The sequence below is a fragment of the Coffea arabica genome, chromosome 7c (assembly GCF_036785885.1).
Source record: "Coffea arabica cultivar ET-39 chromosome 7c, Coffea Arabica ET-39 HiFi, whole genome shotgun sequence".
NCBI classification, from domain to species: Eukaryota; Viridiplantae; Streptophyta; class Magnoliopsida; order Gentianales; family Rubiaceae; genus Coffea; species Coffea arabica.
This window is the reverse complement of record NC_092322.1, coordinates 7,154,049-7,171,375: the sequence shown is the minus strand read 5'-3', so window position 1 is coordinate 7,171,375 and position 17,327 is coordinate 7,154,049. Positions and strand designations below refer to the sequence as shown.

Below are 17,327 nucleotides of genomic sequence, written 5' to 3'. Positions count from 1 at the left end.
CTAAGACTAAAACTATTACATAAAAAGCATCAGCAAAAGCAAAAGATTGCCATCAAGTTTTTGGTTTATGGCAATTTCTTTTTTCCCTTTAGCCTAGATGAAGCAACAACACTTTTTTTTGTAGCAGCCACGTCCATATATCCAGTTCTAATCGTGAGAAGCATCTTATCCTTGTCATTTTTTGGGTGTAATGGTTGATTATACTTCACTTGAGATCTTTTTAAACCAAAAACTTCATACAAATTAGATGAAGATGGGACAGGCTTTTTGACACTAACATCAATAACTATTTCTGTTGGTCTAGCTGCATCCCCCTTTTTCTGTTTCTTTCTTTTCTACAAAAGCAACAACATAAACATATAGTAAGTTAAAGAAATCATGTTCATTAAGAAAAAGTGAGACCATACAATAATTACAGGCACTGGAGCTGCCTTATCAACTGAATTCTTGTCAAAAATTTGAGGAGTACATGTAACTAGCTTTTCAGCTTCAACTTCAGTATCATTGCAGTCTACAGAGATGTCTTCAATATTTGCAGTGGTATTTTGAGGATCTTGGAAGGCTTCATGGATAGCTTCAGTTACACGCTGTTCATCCTTGCTAAGTTTGCAAGATCTCACATTGTGACCTCTTTGCAGACAATATTTGCATCTTATCACCACATCAACTTTGCTCATTTTCTTTTTCTGTTTTTCCTTTGCTTATTCTACCTCATCCGTACTCCGCCTCCTTTGTTTCTTTGGTCTTCCAGCTGGTTTATTGTATAGAGGTGGATTTGGACCTTTGAGATCAGTATTCTTCCAATTTCTTTTCCCACTCATTGGACACACACAGCCTTTATAGTATTTCAAGTATTTCTCCACTGTATATCAACTGGATACATACAACATTAAATCTTTTTTTGCTATCCATAGTACAGAAATGACATGGAAACAAGGAATTCTTGTCAGCTCCCATCTCCTACATGAACATATATGGTCTTTGATATTTACTGCATACTGATCACCATATGGACAGGAAACCTCATACAAGTCATCATTGGATTTGCAAGGAAAACACTGAGTGGTCTTTTCCATCATTTTTTCTATTCTCTCAACAATCCTAGAACAGTACATATAGTCTTTCCACCTCTGTTGAGCCAAGTCCCTATTTTGCTGCATTCTTTACATCATATACAATCTTAACAATTCCAACATTTCAATGATTGGTTTCTCTCTTGCATCTAATATTTTGCTATTGAAACACTCACACACATCATTCAACAAGATATCACACTTTGGATAAGTACTAAAATAGGCTCTGCTCCATTGAGATGGAGGTTTATCATCAAACCACTTCGCTGCATATATGTCAATTGATGCCATTTCTTTTATTTTGCTGGCAAATTTTGCTGGAATAATTGCCTTTGCAGCAGCCTATAAGGCTCCTCTCAGAGCTTCTCCTTTGAATGCAGCAGATGAAAAGTTGCCATGCATATGTTTCATACAAAATCTATGAGCTGCATTTGGAAAAACATTGTCACATGCTTGAATCAGCCCCTTTTGCTTGTCACTCATGATAGTCCATTCATAATCCCTTTCAATTTTTAAGTTTTCTTTGAGTAATTTGAAGAATCATGCCCAAAGTTCCTTATTTTCTTCCTCTGTTACAGCATATACAATTGGATAAATGCTAATATTAGCATCTAATCCAACAGTTATCAATAGAACTCCCTCAATTGATCCTTTCAAGAATGTACCATCTACTCCAATCAAAGGCCTACATCCAACTAAGAAACCTTGCTTCACTCCATTAAAACACATGTATAACCTAGGGGTGTATTCGAGCTGAGTCGAGCTCGAGTACCGCTATACTCAAGCTCGACTCGGCTATAATATAATTATATTCGAGCTCGAGCTCGATCGAGTCGGAGAATCACAGCTCGAGCTCGAGCTCGATCGAGTCCTTAAAAAGCTCGAGCTCGACTCGATAAAGGTACTCACCGGTAATTTCTCAGAATTTATTTACCTATATTAGTAATTTTATATATAATATTTTTTTAATTTTTTATGTGATACTCGATAGAACTCGTCGAGCTCTCGAGTATCAAATTTCTGAGCTCGAGCTCGACTCGATAGCTCTAACGAGCAGCTCGAGATCAAGCTCGAGCTTGATGAAGCGAGCTCGAGCTCGAGCTTCTGATCGAGTACATATCGAACCCGAGTCGAGTAGCTTGAATCAGCTCCACCCCTAGTATAACCTTTGGAATCTTTGTTGTTGTGTTGCTGTACTTGTAGATCTATCCACAGTTTTCAATATAATGGAGCTTCCAGGGTTGGATTTATGAATTTCATACATGTATGCTCTTAACTTACTATATTGGTCAGTTTCACTCCCATGAATAATCTTCATAGCCTTTCTCCTAGCCCTGTATATTTATTTTTTGGAGAAAGAGTACTTATTATTCTTCATTATAGTCTTTCTAAAGTGCTGCATGTCTACCTTAGGATTAGTTCTAAACTCCTCAGTATACTTTCTGCCAACCCATCCAAAATTTACAAGTGGATTGTCATAGGTGAAACCACATTTGTGGGTGTTCTCAAATGTCCTGATTTGCACACTACCTTTCCCACTCAATTTTGCAGCATAAATAAGCCAGTCACACCCTTCACTTCTACACTTAGCCCTCAATTTTATTTTGTCCCGCTTCACAAATTTACATGGTCTGTCATGTCTTACACTATAATTTGTGATAGCCAACTTACACTCTTTTATACTACTGAACAGCATTTTTAACTCTAATGTTAGATTGTCAATATCTTTAGGGTTGAAGACTTTATATTCACTGCTGGTTTTTTCATCATCATGTTCATTCAGAGTTTCAAAATCAGATTCAGAAGATGGGGCAACATCATTGTCCTCTGGCATCACCAAATTGTCATCCCTTTCAATTTCAGTTGGCTTATTTTTTTGAAAATTCTTATGATGCTCTACACCTAGCCATTTATGATTTTTGTCTACATTGTCATGCAACTTATTATCATCCCTATCAGTCATATTATAATCAGAATCCACTGCTGAGAAGAAGTATTCACTCCCTGAATCAGAATCATTATTATTGTTCCTATTAGATTCATTGTCATTCTCTCCCTTTCTGCAGTCAGCGTTAGGTGTATTCAAATTGTCATTACAATCAGCCCCTTCATTCTCACCAATCTGATACGGATCAAAGCCTAACTGTTGAACATAGATTTCATGGAATGATACCTCAACATACAAAATAATTTTCCTATTTAAACAACCATTCCTCTTAATATATCCATGCAATTCTCTACTTGTTTCTCTCCTTATAAAGTTGCTGTTTTCCCAACCATTATACACTTTGTCTCCATACGAACTAGCACCTTCAGTCAATCTGTTTACTTCAAAAATACTTAAACCTATACTTTCAACATAGTCAATGACACATGCATTTCCACCATTATAACGTGGATGAGGAGTGTAGGAAATTAACCCTTCATGGTGACATCTTAGAGTTATCAGTGTACTGCCTTACTCTGATAACAAAAATGCACATATCAATCATTCAATAATCAACAGGGTATACATTAACATTAACAACAATGCACTCAATAATCACAGATAAAGACCACATCTTATGGGTCCATCTTAATAGTATAATCACAAATAAGGACCACATGCATTTGTTAGATCCGACAATCAATTAAAAATAATTAATCTTTTCAACCCAATACAACTCAAAGTAACTAGAATATACCCACAATGCGAACATTAGGGACCACATCTAAATATTATACACACAAAAGTTAAAAATTTTTACATTTAGTTGTTTAACTCATTACTGTAATTTGGGGGTGCACAATCGTTGAGCTCTTTCTTCCGAACAAATATTTTTTTCACGTTTGGTGATCTTCAATCACCGAACTGGAATGCTCCACTATGAGTTTCAAAAAGCTCCACTGTGAGGATGGAAATATTTCAACCAATGAAAAAGTGGAAAAAATGGAAACTTGGAGAAGAAAAACAGTGGAATAGAGACAAAAAATGGACTTTTGTCAACCTTTTGTGTTTGACTTGTGTTAGTTTTTCTGATATTTGAACATTTGTTAACGGCCACGTGGACTTCATCGTCCAAATTGAAAAAAATTTCCCTTTTTTGACTTAATGTGGCACAAAATCATTAATTTATGTACTCAATGTGTTCTGACGAAAAGTTTGGAGACCAAATGTGTCTTTATCATAAAGTTTGAGGATGAAAAGTGAATTTTTTCCCGATAGGAATAGCTATAAAGTTAAAAGTTGTTACTTATGAATTTTATGCATGATTGTTCATAGAGCCAAAGAAGCCCGCTGATTTTTCCGGTAGACTGACGATATTGGATAACGGCGTCGGCGATGTTGATGACAACCTGGAATAATCGCCGTCTCTTGGTAACGGTGACAACAATCGGAGTGTTATGGTCTACCTTAATTGCTGCACCGAGAAAGACTATAGCTGCTAATTCTCCATCAGCCTTCGTTCAAAACGCCATCTACTCCAACAAAATCATAATTTTCTCCAAATCTTATTGCCCGTAAGCTCTTTTTCATTCTTTTAACTCGTTTTAGTACTAGAAATTGGGTCATTTTTCTTGTCAAAGGATTTTTTTTTTCACAATGGGAACAGTAGTCTTTCCTCCCCAAAGCTGAGCTTGTGAAGAAGTTTGGCTAGCTCAGATATATGCTTGATTCTATTGTTAGCTAATGAATGGTGGCCAAGATTGTAAATTTCATTTGCCTAATGTAGGGCTTGTTCTGGATAATTAGCATTCATGCTTCCGATATGAACAATTACTTTGTTAATGGATCAATTAATTGTGTACTGGTTGCTCCGTCGTTCGATGGACCCTTTCACAAGCTGCGTGCCAACATGAAGCAAGTCTTTTAGTTGGGATCATAAGCTCAGATTCTGTGGAGGCAAAGGTCGAAATGAGTTAATAAAATAGAAGGACCAATTTGGGTACGAAAGACGGGGATATCCAAGTCTTTTTAGAGTTAGAGTTTCGAGAATTTTAAGCAAAACAACTGCTCTTTAGAGGGTCCAAGAAGGCTTTGATAGTTGTTACTTAGTGAACTTGCATACTTTGTGTTGTGATCTTAATGTGGATCAATTTCATGTGATCCTTTTTTGGCTAATTTGTGGCTGAACTGAAAGTGTTGGTTGAGGTTGGATTGGCTAAGGTTATTGTTTAGCACAAGAAGTTTGGACATCGGTTGCAAATGGATGGATGTAATAGTTAAGCTACCTTTTGTCATTGCAGTTTGGAGCTCTGTGGTGGAGTGCTGGTAGACAGGCTGCCAATGGCAGTGCTACTAGCTTGCTACTTCCTGCCATTTAGTGTGTTTTTTTTTTATACCTTTTGTTCTTCGCTACACTGGGTCAGTTGAGTTATTCATGGCTGTGCTGAGGTGACGGGGAGCTATGTCAGTTGCATATATGTTGTGTCAAATAATGTGCCAAAGATAAGTTTGGGCCTTCTGTTCCTTTTATTAGTTGAGAACAGTTGTTGGATACTGATATATTCCTATTGCACCTATATCTCTTTAATAATTCCTTTTTTTTTTTTTTCTTTTTTGGTTTTCTTTTTGTGTGTGTGCTATATGGATAGCATCTAAATGGTACCTCAGTACATTGAAGCAGTGTTATGTATTTCACACATCCTGCACGCAAAGACTCAGTTAAAGTGGAACTTGTTCCATCTCCTACTCATCCTTATGGTTGGTGTTTTGTCTAATTTTAGATACTCCTTACGTGCCAAGCATATATTCAGTGAACTACACAAGCAGCCTTTTGTTGTGGAGCTTGATCTTAGAGGTATACAAGCTCAATATATAGAGATATCTTTCAAGAGCTGTATTATTCAGTTTCAAAGTAACAATTTTTTTCCTTGCAAAGTAGAGCTTCCTATGATTTCATTCTTCTGAACATTGTTCAGATGATGGATATCAAATTCAAAATATTCTTCTGGATCTGGTGGGCCACCGTACAGTTCCTCAAATATTTGTGAATGGAAAGCATGTTGGTGGTTGTGATGGTTAGCACTCTTACTTCATGCTTTTATTAAATCTTTGATCAGAATGCAAGCACTGTTTCCAAGCTTTCTTTCTTGTAATTTAGATCTCCAGGCAGCTGTTCGAGATGGTCAATTGCATAGTCTTCTTGGCAATGGTTGACAAAAGGACTTGAAATTGGAGGCTTGCGTTTTTAACTGTTAGGACCTGAAGGTGATTTTGGGTGGTTAGACCCAAATAAAATTAATGCGAGGTGGTTCGATCTCTGCTGCTTTATAATTAGTATTAAGTTTAATTTCTGTTGATCAAAATCTCTCATGAGAATTGAAGCTACTTTGAGACATTGGAAATGTAACTGATATCAATAAAAGATTCTCATTCTGTGCACATAGTGCTTTTCATAATCACTTTCTTTGGTCACTTGGCGCTCATAGAGTCGATTGCTTGACCTACCAAACACAATTTTTTTGCCCTTGGCTTGTTTCTTCTTCACTGCACTCACTGTCATGTCTATGTGTGCAGGAGGTGTTTGTTTTTGGGTCAGACTTCAACTGCTGTTGGAGCTTCACGTAGTTTTTTCATTAATCATTAAGTTTCTATCTGACATCACCATGAGAAATCTAAATAGATAGACAACTGGTTTTTGAGTGACCAGTAGACTAACCTGTTTCTACATCATCAAGCAGAATTAGGCTTAGATTCACCCGATGACTGCTGCCAATTATTTTGAGTTTTTAGCTAATCTATTGAATCTGCTATACTTAGTTGTCAGATTTCATATAGCCGCTTCTTTCTTGTTGAATTGCTCCCTTCAAGGTCAACACGCTGTAATCAGTTAGACACTGATTTTGTTTCCATTATGTGTTCTTGACTATTTCTAGAATCAATCATGAATATTAACTGTAGAAGTTCTGCTCTCTTGGTAAGCTTAAGACTCTTTTTCTTTCTTTCTTTCTTTCTTTCATTCTTTTAATTCCATGGATGTATAATCTGAAAGAATGGACGCTGGAAATAAACTTTGACTACTACTTTTGCTGAGTACCTTGGAACCCTTTAGGATTAGAAACTAGAGCTGTCATCTGCAAATCATGAAGAAGCAGCATAAGAGTCTGGCCGCCATTCAGTTTTCTGGGCACTAAGTATACCTTCTTGGTTCTTAGAGAAAGTCAAGTGGACTTCCCAATGCAGAGATTTCAACACATTCTCAACTTCCCTGATTGTGCTGGAGTCATCGCGCATAATGAATTTACCTCCAGGCCGAACTATTCTGTCAACCTCTGCCATCACCGGAATGAGTTTGCACCTGTGAAAGCCGAAGACATGAGTCACCAGATCAAGGATGACAAACAGGTGAAAATGGTATTGCAACCTGTTATACCTCTTTTTTAGCCTTGAGAAAAGACGATCAGCATGTAGGAGGTCATATGTCCTGGGATACGCGCTGAAGGATTCACACCAGTCATGATAAATACCAAAGAGCCCTCGTTCGTAGATAATGGGAAGTGTATCTGGAGCATCTATGTTCACCACATTCATTACCCACACTTTTAGGTCCTTCAGTGCTGCAGCAAACCTGCAAAGCACCATCCTTCAATTAGTTTTATCCACAAAACAACTCTTGGTATCATGCTACGTTTTAGTGATTGGGAATACCCCCCATATACTGCTCTCATGTCCATGATATTTCTCACGTCTGACCAGCTGATGCCCAGTCCACTAAGATATAACTTGCTCACCACCTGTTTCCAATGTTCATAGTCTGCTGTGAAGTCTTCTGGAGCTGGCTTTCCATAAATTCCCATCTGAGATCTGTTCAACCAGTATGGAGGTGTCTGAAGTCGACGAGGCCACTCCTCTGGCCAATCTGACCCTCTTTGATTTGCTTCAATGGGAACTTTGTGCAAGCATGCTTGCAAAGGTATGTACCTAAAAGACAATGGAGGTTATGAATAGGGTTCCTTGATTGCTGCCTCAAAGTACATCTCATTGTAAGAGTACGCATTATGCTTATCATATGCTCATCTATAGAGAATTGTGATTCAAATGGACTAATTTTTAGGTAAATATGCTTGAGGCTAAGTGTCTAATTATATGAAGATGTTTCCCTTGCATGTAAAAGTCCACATATTTTGAACCAATTAAAAAAGTGGTTGTCCCTCTATGATTTTACAGTCATTCTTATCGCATCTAGAGTTCCAGAAGATTGTTCTGCTTCTAGAGTTAATACTCTTTCACAAAATTTGATAATCTTTGGTTTATGCAAGATTATAATGACTCCTGAATATTTGACAATAGAAAGCATATATGCCATTTTTGTAAATTGCTGTTTTTTCTTTGTGAGCCAGATTTTCTATGCACTAGTTCAGCTCTACATAGGTGAGGATGACACATAAATTTGTAATTTCAAAGTACAATTGCATTTTTGTCATTCATCAAGTTTAACAAGAATTTACAGTGCTGATGGAATTTAGTTTCTGTTACCAGGCTGCATTAGGATCATCATCGCTTTTGCACATTGGAGGATGGTTGTGCTTCCTTTTATCGTAGCATTCATTTGAGTCTGGTTTATGATAGACTGCAGCACCTATAGAGTTTAATTTATCCTTCTTGATAGTGACTAGCTCCCAACACATTGAAACTGTTAGATTGGACATTTCTGGAAGGATAAATGCAAATAATTAGACAGTTGGACAATAGACAGGATCAAGAGAATCATTGATCAGCCTCATACCGTTCCATATCATAACATCCTCTTCAAGTGTTTGATACACTGGAGTAGCTGACCAGACAAAGTAACCTCCTGGTCGGAGGAGTCGATTCAATTCCAGAAGAAGAGCACCACCTTGATTAAATTTTCTCAGTTAGCATACTAAGCAATGTTAATATAGACATAATGTAAGTTCAAATTTAATTAGAAACAAAAGTCAGAAAATTTGGGGGGAAAACCTCCAGCATGCCATGGAACTCTGCAGCGAGCACAGTGCACAACATCAAAGACTCCGCTAGGAAATGGCAGCCTCTGGGTACCCATCACTGCATTTATTGCAGGTATTCCTCTTTCAAGGGCAAACTGAACCTGAGCCTCATGCTCATCTTTAGGTGCAAAAGACATTGCGAGTACGTTTCTTTCAAAGAGGTAGCCACCAAAACTAGCAACACCACATCCAACATCCAACAGCACTCGACTATGCTTACCCCATGCTATATCTGGAACAGCCTGCAGCCAAATATATTTGGAAAAATCACAAGAAGCAGTGGAGGGGCTGTCTCAAAGCTGACTGGGGAAAATCAGTTGTGTGCGCGCACAGAGTGGGATGTTCAGGACAAAACCTAATACCAAGGAAAGCTCAAGTAGCATCTTTATGCCTTTCCTAGTTATTTTTAAGGGTTAATTTCACATACCTCCCCAGAGGTTTTTAAGAATTGTAAAAAGCTCCTCTCAAGTTCTAAAAATTATACTTACCTCCCCTATTTTCACTATTTAAGTAATATCTAGACCCAAAAGGCTATACTTTTTCCCAAAATTTCTATAATACCCTTGAGTTATAATTAACAACAAAAATGTAAAGGAAAAATGGTTTCCAGTCTCTATTTCATTTATCTTTATTTCCTACCACTATTACCTACCTATCAACATCCAAATTATCATTAAATAAACACTTATCTTTGTTCTAATATTCCTCTTTTACTTAAAAATTTCAGATGCAGACCATTGTATCAACTATAAATGCTACATCATATATCCAAAAATTTACATACAATTTCATAACAATATTAGATTTTACTTAATATACTACAATATTCATCAATATTCTAAAATTTCAATTCCATGACTACTACCTTTTTAATACAAAATAATTTAAACAATCACTACTAATATCAATGTCCAATATATTCCATTGGCACAGAGCTCAAAATCAATCAAATTCTCTCTATGAGAATAATATCAATAATTGTAAAGTAAAAATAGAAACACAATACAGTTATAAATATATACCAAGAACGCTTTTTTTTCATGATAACCATAATAGTATAACTTATATTTAGTTTCTATTCCACTTCTTATCCTTAATTTTTATTTTTTATCACTGTCACTATCTTCATCTCCATCAAAATGATAATGAAATTAGCACTCAATTTGTCATTTGACAATTTCAATTTGCTAATACCTATCAAAAATTGGAAACAACAATGGGCGCAAGGAAACTATTTACTTATAATGGAAAATCGAGAATTGGGAATAGATACTAAGATATGTAAGTATTGGTGGTTTAGCGTGTATGATGATTTTATTAGTAGCGACAGTACACATTTGGTTGACAATAATAGATAAATTAGTTTGAAAGAAAAATAGATATATGAGAAAAAGAAAAGATAGTTAAATAGAAAAAACTGTGGTTTGAATTATTGGTTAATAATCGATGAGAGAGTTTTAATATTTGATAGAGTTTTTCAATGAGTTGACAATTAATAAAGGGCATTATTGTTTTTTTATCACAATAATGGAGGTCTATGTAATTATGTAAATCTCAAAGGAGCCGATTGAAATTGTCGAAAACCTCAGGGGAGGTTTCTGAAATTATCCCTATTTTTAATTCCAATTCTTTTCCTTTTTCCTGCACCAGTTGTAGGAAAAGGGTGGAGGTGAGAAGAGAGGAGGGAAAAATAACACTAACTCATCACATTGTCTATTGCACATTTTCCTTTTTCAATTGATATGACTTTGTTATTTTGAACTGAAATGTAGTATAGTTTCAGGGAAATTGACAAGTTATATGATAGTTGTACATGCAGTTACCTCTTCTAGGAAATCAATATAATGCAGTGCTCCATGAATGAATTGAGTACCACCTCCTGGGAAAGTAAGGAATTCTCCAGATACCTTCACCCAGTTCTGATGCCCCTTGACTTCTGCCAACTTTGTGTGAGGTACGTTATGATACCATATCTGCTTTGTTCAAATGGAAAAGCATTAGTTAATGCACATTTCTGTAAAGCACTGCAGTATATCGTATATTATTCTACCTTATCTCTGCTCTGAGGCCATTGTAATGGTTTTTTATATCCCTTTGGCAGTGGAACAAGACAAGTAGGGGCATCCTCTGGGCAATGCCTTTCACGATGCTCGTAATGTGTCCTGCTCCGTAACTTTGCGATTGCTTTCTCATTATCCAGACATGGTATGTAGTCCTGACCAGCTGTAACATTACATAGTTGCCATTTGTAGTTGATAATACTGCCATCTTGATCATCTTGTCCATTTTGTCGTCTATCTTTCTGGTTTTCAGATTCGTTAGCTTGAGTTGACCAGGAGTTCTTTTTTGACTCCTTGGGTATCTGAGATCTCTCTCCAGTTGGAAAGAAATCACTAGTGTCCGGGTTAGTTGCTTTCCTGCCTGTTTGTTCACTTGAGATGTTCTTTATGGAATTGTTATTGTGGAGAATATTATGCTGACTTTCATGAGTTTCAGGATTTTTCCGGCCCCCGAGCTGTGATTGATTAATGTGATTTCCAGTCTGGGCTAAGGGTGCCTCATCATGTTCCACTTGGTCATGGTTTGATGTTCCTTGAGTATCTTCTTGTGATTTTCCTTGTTGGACTTGATCATCTTCCTGCTGTTGATGCTGTTCCAATCGTTTTTGTTGATCTTCATCTGATATCTCATGCTCATTGTTGTCTGAACTTTGATGGTCATCAAGCTTGTCGTCACTTGTACCCTCTTCTTGGTTGTTTTCGGCTGAAGCACTTGTATGCTCTTCCCTTGTTTCCTCAGCTTCTTGGTTTTGAGTAATAGAAGTTTCCTCAGAGTTTTGATTTTGTAGTTGCTGCTGCTCCCCTTGCTCATCAACAGATTCTGCGCCGTGCAATTTTTGTGGATTCTCTCCAACATCTGGATCCGTTTCCTTCACATCCCTGTTGTCCGTATCACCACCACCACCATCTCCTTCTGCTTCATTGTTGTTGTCACTACTGCTGTCCGAATCGCCATTATTTTCCGGTCCAGAATCTTGTTCACTGACGTTGTCAGCTTCTGCTTGAGCTTTGCTCCCGGTCGAACTCTGGTTTGGGAGTTCTGGCGATTCATCTGTGTGGTCATTATGCGTTGCCCCGTGATCAGTTTGAATGGCATCTTCTGGGAGGTCCCCTTGACTGTCTTGGAAAACGGGCTGGCTTTTCTTAGGGATAGGTTCTGTGGGATGAATCTCATGAGAGTCGGGCATGGAGGATGATTGAGAGGAAGTTGTAGCGGAAGTTCGAGTAGTTGTACGTGGATAAACAAGAGTATTGGGTGCCAGCAGCCATAATCCGAATATGCACAAAGCTACCAAGATTGTGGTTGTCAAAGTAGAGGAGCGTGAACTGCTGGATGATCTCTTGTTGCTGCGGGCCTTCCCTATGGCCATGGTTGCTGAGAGATTGGAGTATGGAAGGAGAGGTTTGTTGTGTTGGATTTGAGGAGGAAGATGATTTCCCGAAGAACTGGAGGGGGTGTTAGAATATATCGTAGATCCAAAAGAGTAGGAGCAGGAATTTGTTAGGAAACTTTTTCTCTGTCTGTAAATTATTTTATTAAACAAGTTGTCCAATTCAAATTGTGTAAATATCATCAGGAACAAGTCTAAATTCGAGACCCTGAAAAGAAGTACACGAGCAGCGTTTTTTTTTTTTTAATAATGCACAAAAGGATTCCATGACTTCCCTTTTCGGATTTTCCTAATTGGTGTTTAATAATAATACACCCAGATTTTTGCTCATATTTACCATTTAAATGCAGACATTGAAGACTAATTGGCCTTCTATATATGCTTACTGCCTAATTTAACTTTTTTTTATTTTTTGTTAAAAAAAAAAAAAAAAGACTGACATTATCAGACATTTCCTTTTCGGGGCAATTACAACAGTAACTACTCATCTTGTGAACTAATCATGGTGCGTGCAACAAGGTCTGGTACTGAGATGTTTCAGACTTCTAGCCACAGAAGAAATTCTGACCACCTCATCCACGCTGTTTCTTTTATTATTATTATTTCGGCATACCATCCTAAACCACTATCGTAAGTGACAAAAAAGCTCCCTAAACAATGGAGGTGCCTTCAATCTTGGAAGAAGAAGTTGGATATTATGGTTTGTGCTTATGAACAACAGACAAAAATTGATACTTAATGATCATAAAGCTCCATTAGGAAGACAGAACCCTCCCTCGAATGCTTAGTTTGTTTAGTGCATCCGTTGGAAAAACAGAAGGCGCGTTTAGCCTCTGCTTGGGCCTTAGGTTTAGGCTGCTTGCGCCTTAGGTTAAGGACGATGAATACCACCTCGAGAAATTTGTTGAAGGCTTCTTATGGGATCCTAACTACCAGGAGATTTGATAACAAACTGGATCCTATTTTGAGCCCAAAACTATGGGTTCGCAAGAGGTCATTGTAGAGATTTTCCAATCTTTTTTTTTTTTTTTTAAATATTTTTCTAACAGAGTAACTAACTAACGTCGGATTTAAGAAGCAGGAAGGAAGGGATAAAGAGATTAGGTTTTAGATTGGATGCAAGAACCGGAAGGAGCTAAGGATAATAGAATTCAAGACCTCTAAAGCACCATTAGGGTTGAAGGAAGAGGAAGAAAAAGAAACGAGAGGACTCTAGTGAAAAAAAGAAAATGAGAGTAAAGGAAAGCAGATTCCGTCTATTTTGTTTGGATTAAATACAAAAGGAGAAAACATTAGAAAAGGAAACTATCACACGTTAGTTTCGTTTTTATTCATAATAATTTAAAATCTTAATTTAAAAATATAGATTTTTTTAGGGATTTTAAAATTTTCATTTATCTTGGTTTTTTTTTTTTTTTAACTTTGTTTTTACCCACTTTTGAATAGAAGGTAAGTTCATAAAAAAAAAAATAACTAAATCTTATCTTTCTCAATTATTTTCTTTTCCTCCTCAGAAAGCAATCCAAATATCAAATTCCATATCCCTCCATTTTCTTTCCCTCAAAACAAATATCTTTTGTGCCGGATTTAATTGCTAAGTTGTGGAGACTAATTTTAACTAGGATGTCTCAATAATATCCATTTCCATGGTTGCGCTATCTTGAGAAAAATCATTCATGCAGCATTCTCTATAAATTTCCAACTAAGGCCGCACTACGCGAAAAGGACAAAGCCAAGATTTAACTGTTGCCTCAATTTTGTAGACTTGAGTTTTCTATTTCCTACCGAGCTTGTGGATGGGTATATATTCATTCAGCAGAAACAAACTTCTGTTGAAAGCACCACCATCCACAAATTAAAAAAAAATAATAATAATAATAAAGAAGAAAGAAAGAGAAGGAAAGAGAAGAAAAGAACAAAATCACATCAATAAAGCCATATCCAAGGGGAACCTGTCGGATTCATATCTCCTGCAATCAAAATCAAGCCAGACTTTAGACGAAGTTATAAGGAATAAAATTGGGAAATAGACTGGAATTCTTTTCTTTCTCTTCTTTCTTTCCTGGTTTAATGATTTCTTGGGTAGATACCCATATTTTATAACAGGCAAATACCGATGATGTGATTGATGTTCGGAATGGTGGAATTATGCAGGACCGGGGGGGGGGGGGGGGTTGGGTTTGGGATAATACTCCGGAAAATGTTTTTCTCTTTTGGAACCAACTTCGGGTGACAATAATACTGTGCAAAAGGGTCCCAACGCAAACGCCATTTTAAACGAATTGATATTGATATTGATATTGATTTGCAGTGTTGGGGCTGATTTTCATGTGCTTTGTGTTTTAAGTAGCAATTTGCATGATGATCATGATAAAAAAAACAGGGAATTATGACTGGTGACGTTGCATATTAGGTTGGGACGTATTATCACTAATATCATCAATCGCATCAAATCAAGATGAGATGAGTAGCTTCCAAGCAAAACACAAGGATAATTACTACTCCTTTTTTTTAGCTTTTATGTGCTGCTATTAGTAGTAATTCTTCATGTTTGCATTTGACTGTGTATTTTTCTAAACATACTAATAATTTTCTTTTTCTGCAAATATATAGTATGAACAATCATCATACATTAACAATAATACTAGAGTGTTTATTATCGCACGGACTTACTAAATCATTATTATTTTACGTCCATGATATTTATCCAGTTTAGTTAGTTAAATCATCTAATCATCACCTGCTGGTATTTTGCCCATGCAAATTTTTTCTTATTGTGATTAATTGTATATAAATGAATGCGAGGCCTTAAACAATTCATTGACAAATGTTTTTGCATAAACTATTCATACTTATATCAAAAAATTAGTGTACTCCAAATATTTAACTACAATACTAGTCTTTAAAGATGTAAACTTATTATGATGTGATAATATTCATTAATTAGTATAGTTCATAAAAAAAAAGAAAAAGAAATGACGGGTAGTAATTAAATTTTATCATAAATATGATTACACACCTACTCGTATTCATTTTCAGTTCGAAGATAAAAGCAAAAGCACAATGTTCAATTTTACACGAATGATTTATTACTAATAATACATCACATCACAAAAAGTGCTACAGTAATTATTCCAAATAATACTCTATCCAAACAAATCCATTGTTTGGAAGAGAATTGGATGCAAAAACACATAAAATTCGAAGTATTTAATTCCCTTAAATTATGCATGTCACTTAGGAGAGAGAGAGAGAGAGAGAGAATGCTGAATTGAAATAGCAACTTATACGTATGTGTGCGTCCGTGTCTCGACAGGTCGTGCGATTTGAAGTAGCGGTCTAACTTCTATCTCTCTCTGTCTCTTTTTCCTCTACCCTATAGATAGATGCCTTTGAATTGCTGGCTTGTTGGCCTTCCTAACCCTCTCTAAAACAAATTAAGCATAAATAATAATAATAACTTTTTTGGTCCACAGATCGCCTTTTTCTAGTTACCATATGAATATTTTTGACGATCCTGGAATTGGATTTAGATGTGTACTTGCACTTTTGGCTGCAAAAATATCAGTAAGCTTTAGTATCTTCTGACTTTGCTATTCTTGGTGGGAAAAAAAAAAAAAAAGAATTTCTTCGAAGTTTTGAGTTTTTTACTTTGTCCTCTTACTCCTGTAGTTTAGTTTTCTTTAGTTTTTTAAAACTATGCTGTACACTAAATTGAACCCTACTTTGAGGTTCTTTTGTTTTTTTTTTCTTCTTTCCAAATTGCAACAAAATTGCTTCCTATGGATTTCTCAGTTTATCAAGAAGAACTCTACAGTGAATCTGTCCCGGATGCTAAATTAAGCATAAATTGACACAAGACAAGTTACATGCTTAACAAATTAGAGCACTACAATAATAATATTATTATTTGTTCTAACCCTTTTCCATTCCTTCCTATTGGAGATGGCTCGTGATCTTGCTTGCTGTCTGGATCTTTTTGCTCTTAGCAATACAAATCAAGCACTCCATTATTTTATTGAGTAACCAAAGGCCTTAGCACAGAAAAAGTGAAAGAAAAAAGAAGGGAAAAAAACATTAATGGTCAATCAGAATATAAGAAAATTGATTTAATAAGAGGAGTTGGTGTGCTGCTGTTTTGGAGAGCAGCTAGCGCAGATAAGAATGACTGCATCAGGAAGCAGCAGACAGTTATGGAGGTTGGTTAAATTGCTGGAAAAAGTCTTAACACTGAACATCAAAAAAAATTCATTGAATTTAGTAGTAACAAATAAAATCGACATGTTTGTGCACAGGATTTATATTGTTTACAGCAGTATGATTCTCCGATCGAATCCTGCAGATTATTATGCTTTGAAGCAACAACTGTACACGCAAGGCAATGCAGACAAGACGGATGATTTGTCATTTACTACTACTATATCTTAACTACCTTTTTAATCCTAATACTGCACTTAATTGGTGGTCGTACTTTGTAGTTTAACCTAACACTATACTACTGCAAGAGAGAGATATATTCCCTCATGTATTTACTACTGTTTCATAACTTTGATACCCAACTTCACTGAACCTCATAGATTGCCGTGCGAACGGGGGACAAAATGCATTTTACCAGAAAAACGTTCAAAAAAGTTGGAGGAAAAAAGAAAAGAAAAGAAAAGCAAAGGAGGAAGAGGTACCTGGACGTGATTAGACTAAATCAGAGAGAGTCTGACGTTAATTACCATCCAAAATTTCATGAGATTGCTGCCGGTGAAAGTGATGCACCGCCCAATTCTGTACTGCGGCTGCCAATTCCCATGCCCACATCAACCTTTACAACTAAACTTTCTCATTATTTTATTGCTAAT

The 17,327-nt window shown here is 36.4% G+C and overlaps 2 protein-coding genes across 2 annotated transcripts; one reads left to right on the top strand and one right to left on the bottom strand.

Moving 5' to 3' along the window:
* Positions 1–4,299: 4,299 nt before the first annotated feature.
* On the top strand, positions 4,300–6,438 carry LOC140010444 (monothiol glutaredoxin-S6-like). Its single transcript, XM_072057475.1, has 4 exons — positions 4,300–4,574; positions 5,781–5,854; positions 5,976–6,074; positions 6,158–6,438. Exons 1-4 carry the CDS (start codon positions 4,396–4,398, stop codon positions 6,211–6,213), a joined length of 408 nt encoding a protein of 135 aa, XP_071913576.1. The 5' UTR covers positions 4,300–4,395; the 3' UTR covers positions 6,214–6,438.
* A 665-nt stretch (positions 6,439–7,103) lies between these two features.
* Positions 7,104–12,551, bottom strand: LOC113699460 (probable methyltransferase PMT24). The gene is made up of 8 exons (XM_027219832.2): positions 11,077–12,551; positions 10,850–10,999; positions 8,998–9,268; positions 8,783–8,893; positions 8,533–8,707; positions 7,705–7,977; positions 7,430–7,624; positions 7,104–7,354 (listed from the first exon to the last, which is right to left on the bottom strand). Exons 1-8 carry the CDS (start codon positions 12,454–12,456, stop codon positions 7,138–7,140), a joined length of 2,772 nt encoding a protein of 923 aa, XP_027075633.1. The 5' UTR covers positions 12,457–12,551; the 3' UTR covers positions 7,104–7,137.
* Between the last annotated feature and the right edge of the window lie 4,776 nt (positions 12,552–17,327).

What these genes read in the sequence shown, in the direction of transcription:
- LOC140010444 (XM_072057475.1), top strand. Translation starts at nt 4,396, where the DNA reads ATGTTGATGACAACCTGGAATAATCGCCGTCTCTTGGTAACGGTGACA. An exon ending in TGTGGAGCTTGATCTTAGAG is followed by an intron (nt 5,855 to 5,975) that starts GTATACAAGCTC and finishes AACATTGTTCAG; the next exon opens with ATGATGGATATCAAATTCAA. An exon ending in GCATGTTGGTGGTTGTGATG is followed by an intron (nt 6,075 to 6,157) that starts GTTAGCACTCTT and finishes CTTGTAATTTAG; the next exon opens with ATCTCCAGGCAGCTGTTCGA.
- LOC113699460 (XM_027219832.2), bottom strand. Translation starts at nt 12,456, where the DNA reads ATGGCCATAGGGAAGGCCCGCAGCAACAAGAGATCATCCAGCAGTTCA. An exon ending in ATGAGAGCAGTATATGGGGG is followed by an intron (nt 7,625 to 7,704) that starts GTATTCCCAATC and finishes GGTGCTTTGCAG; the next exon opens with GTTTGCTGCAGCACTGAAGG. An exon ending in TTCTCAAGGCTAAAAAAGAG is followed by an intron (nt 7,355 to 7,429) that starts GTATAACAGGTT and finishes CGGCTTTCACAG; the next exon opens with GTGCAAACTCATTCCGGTGA.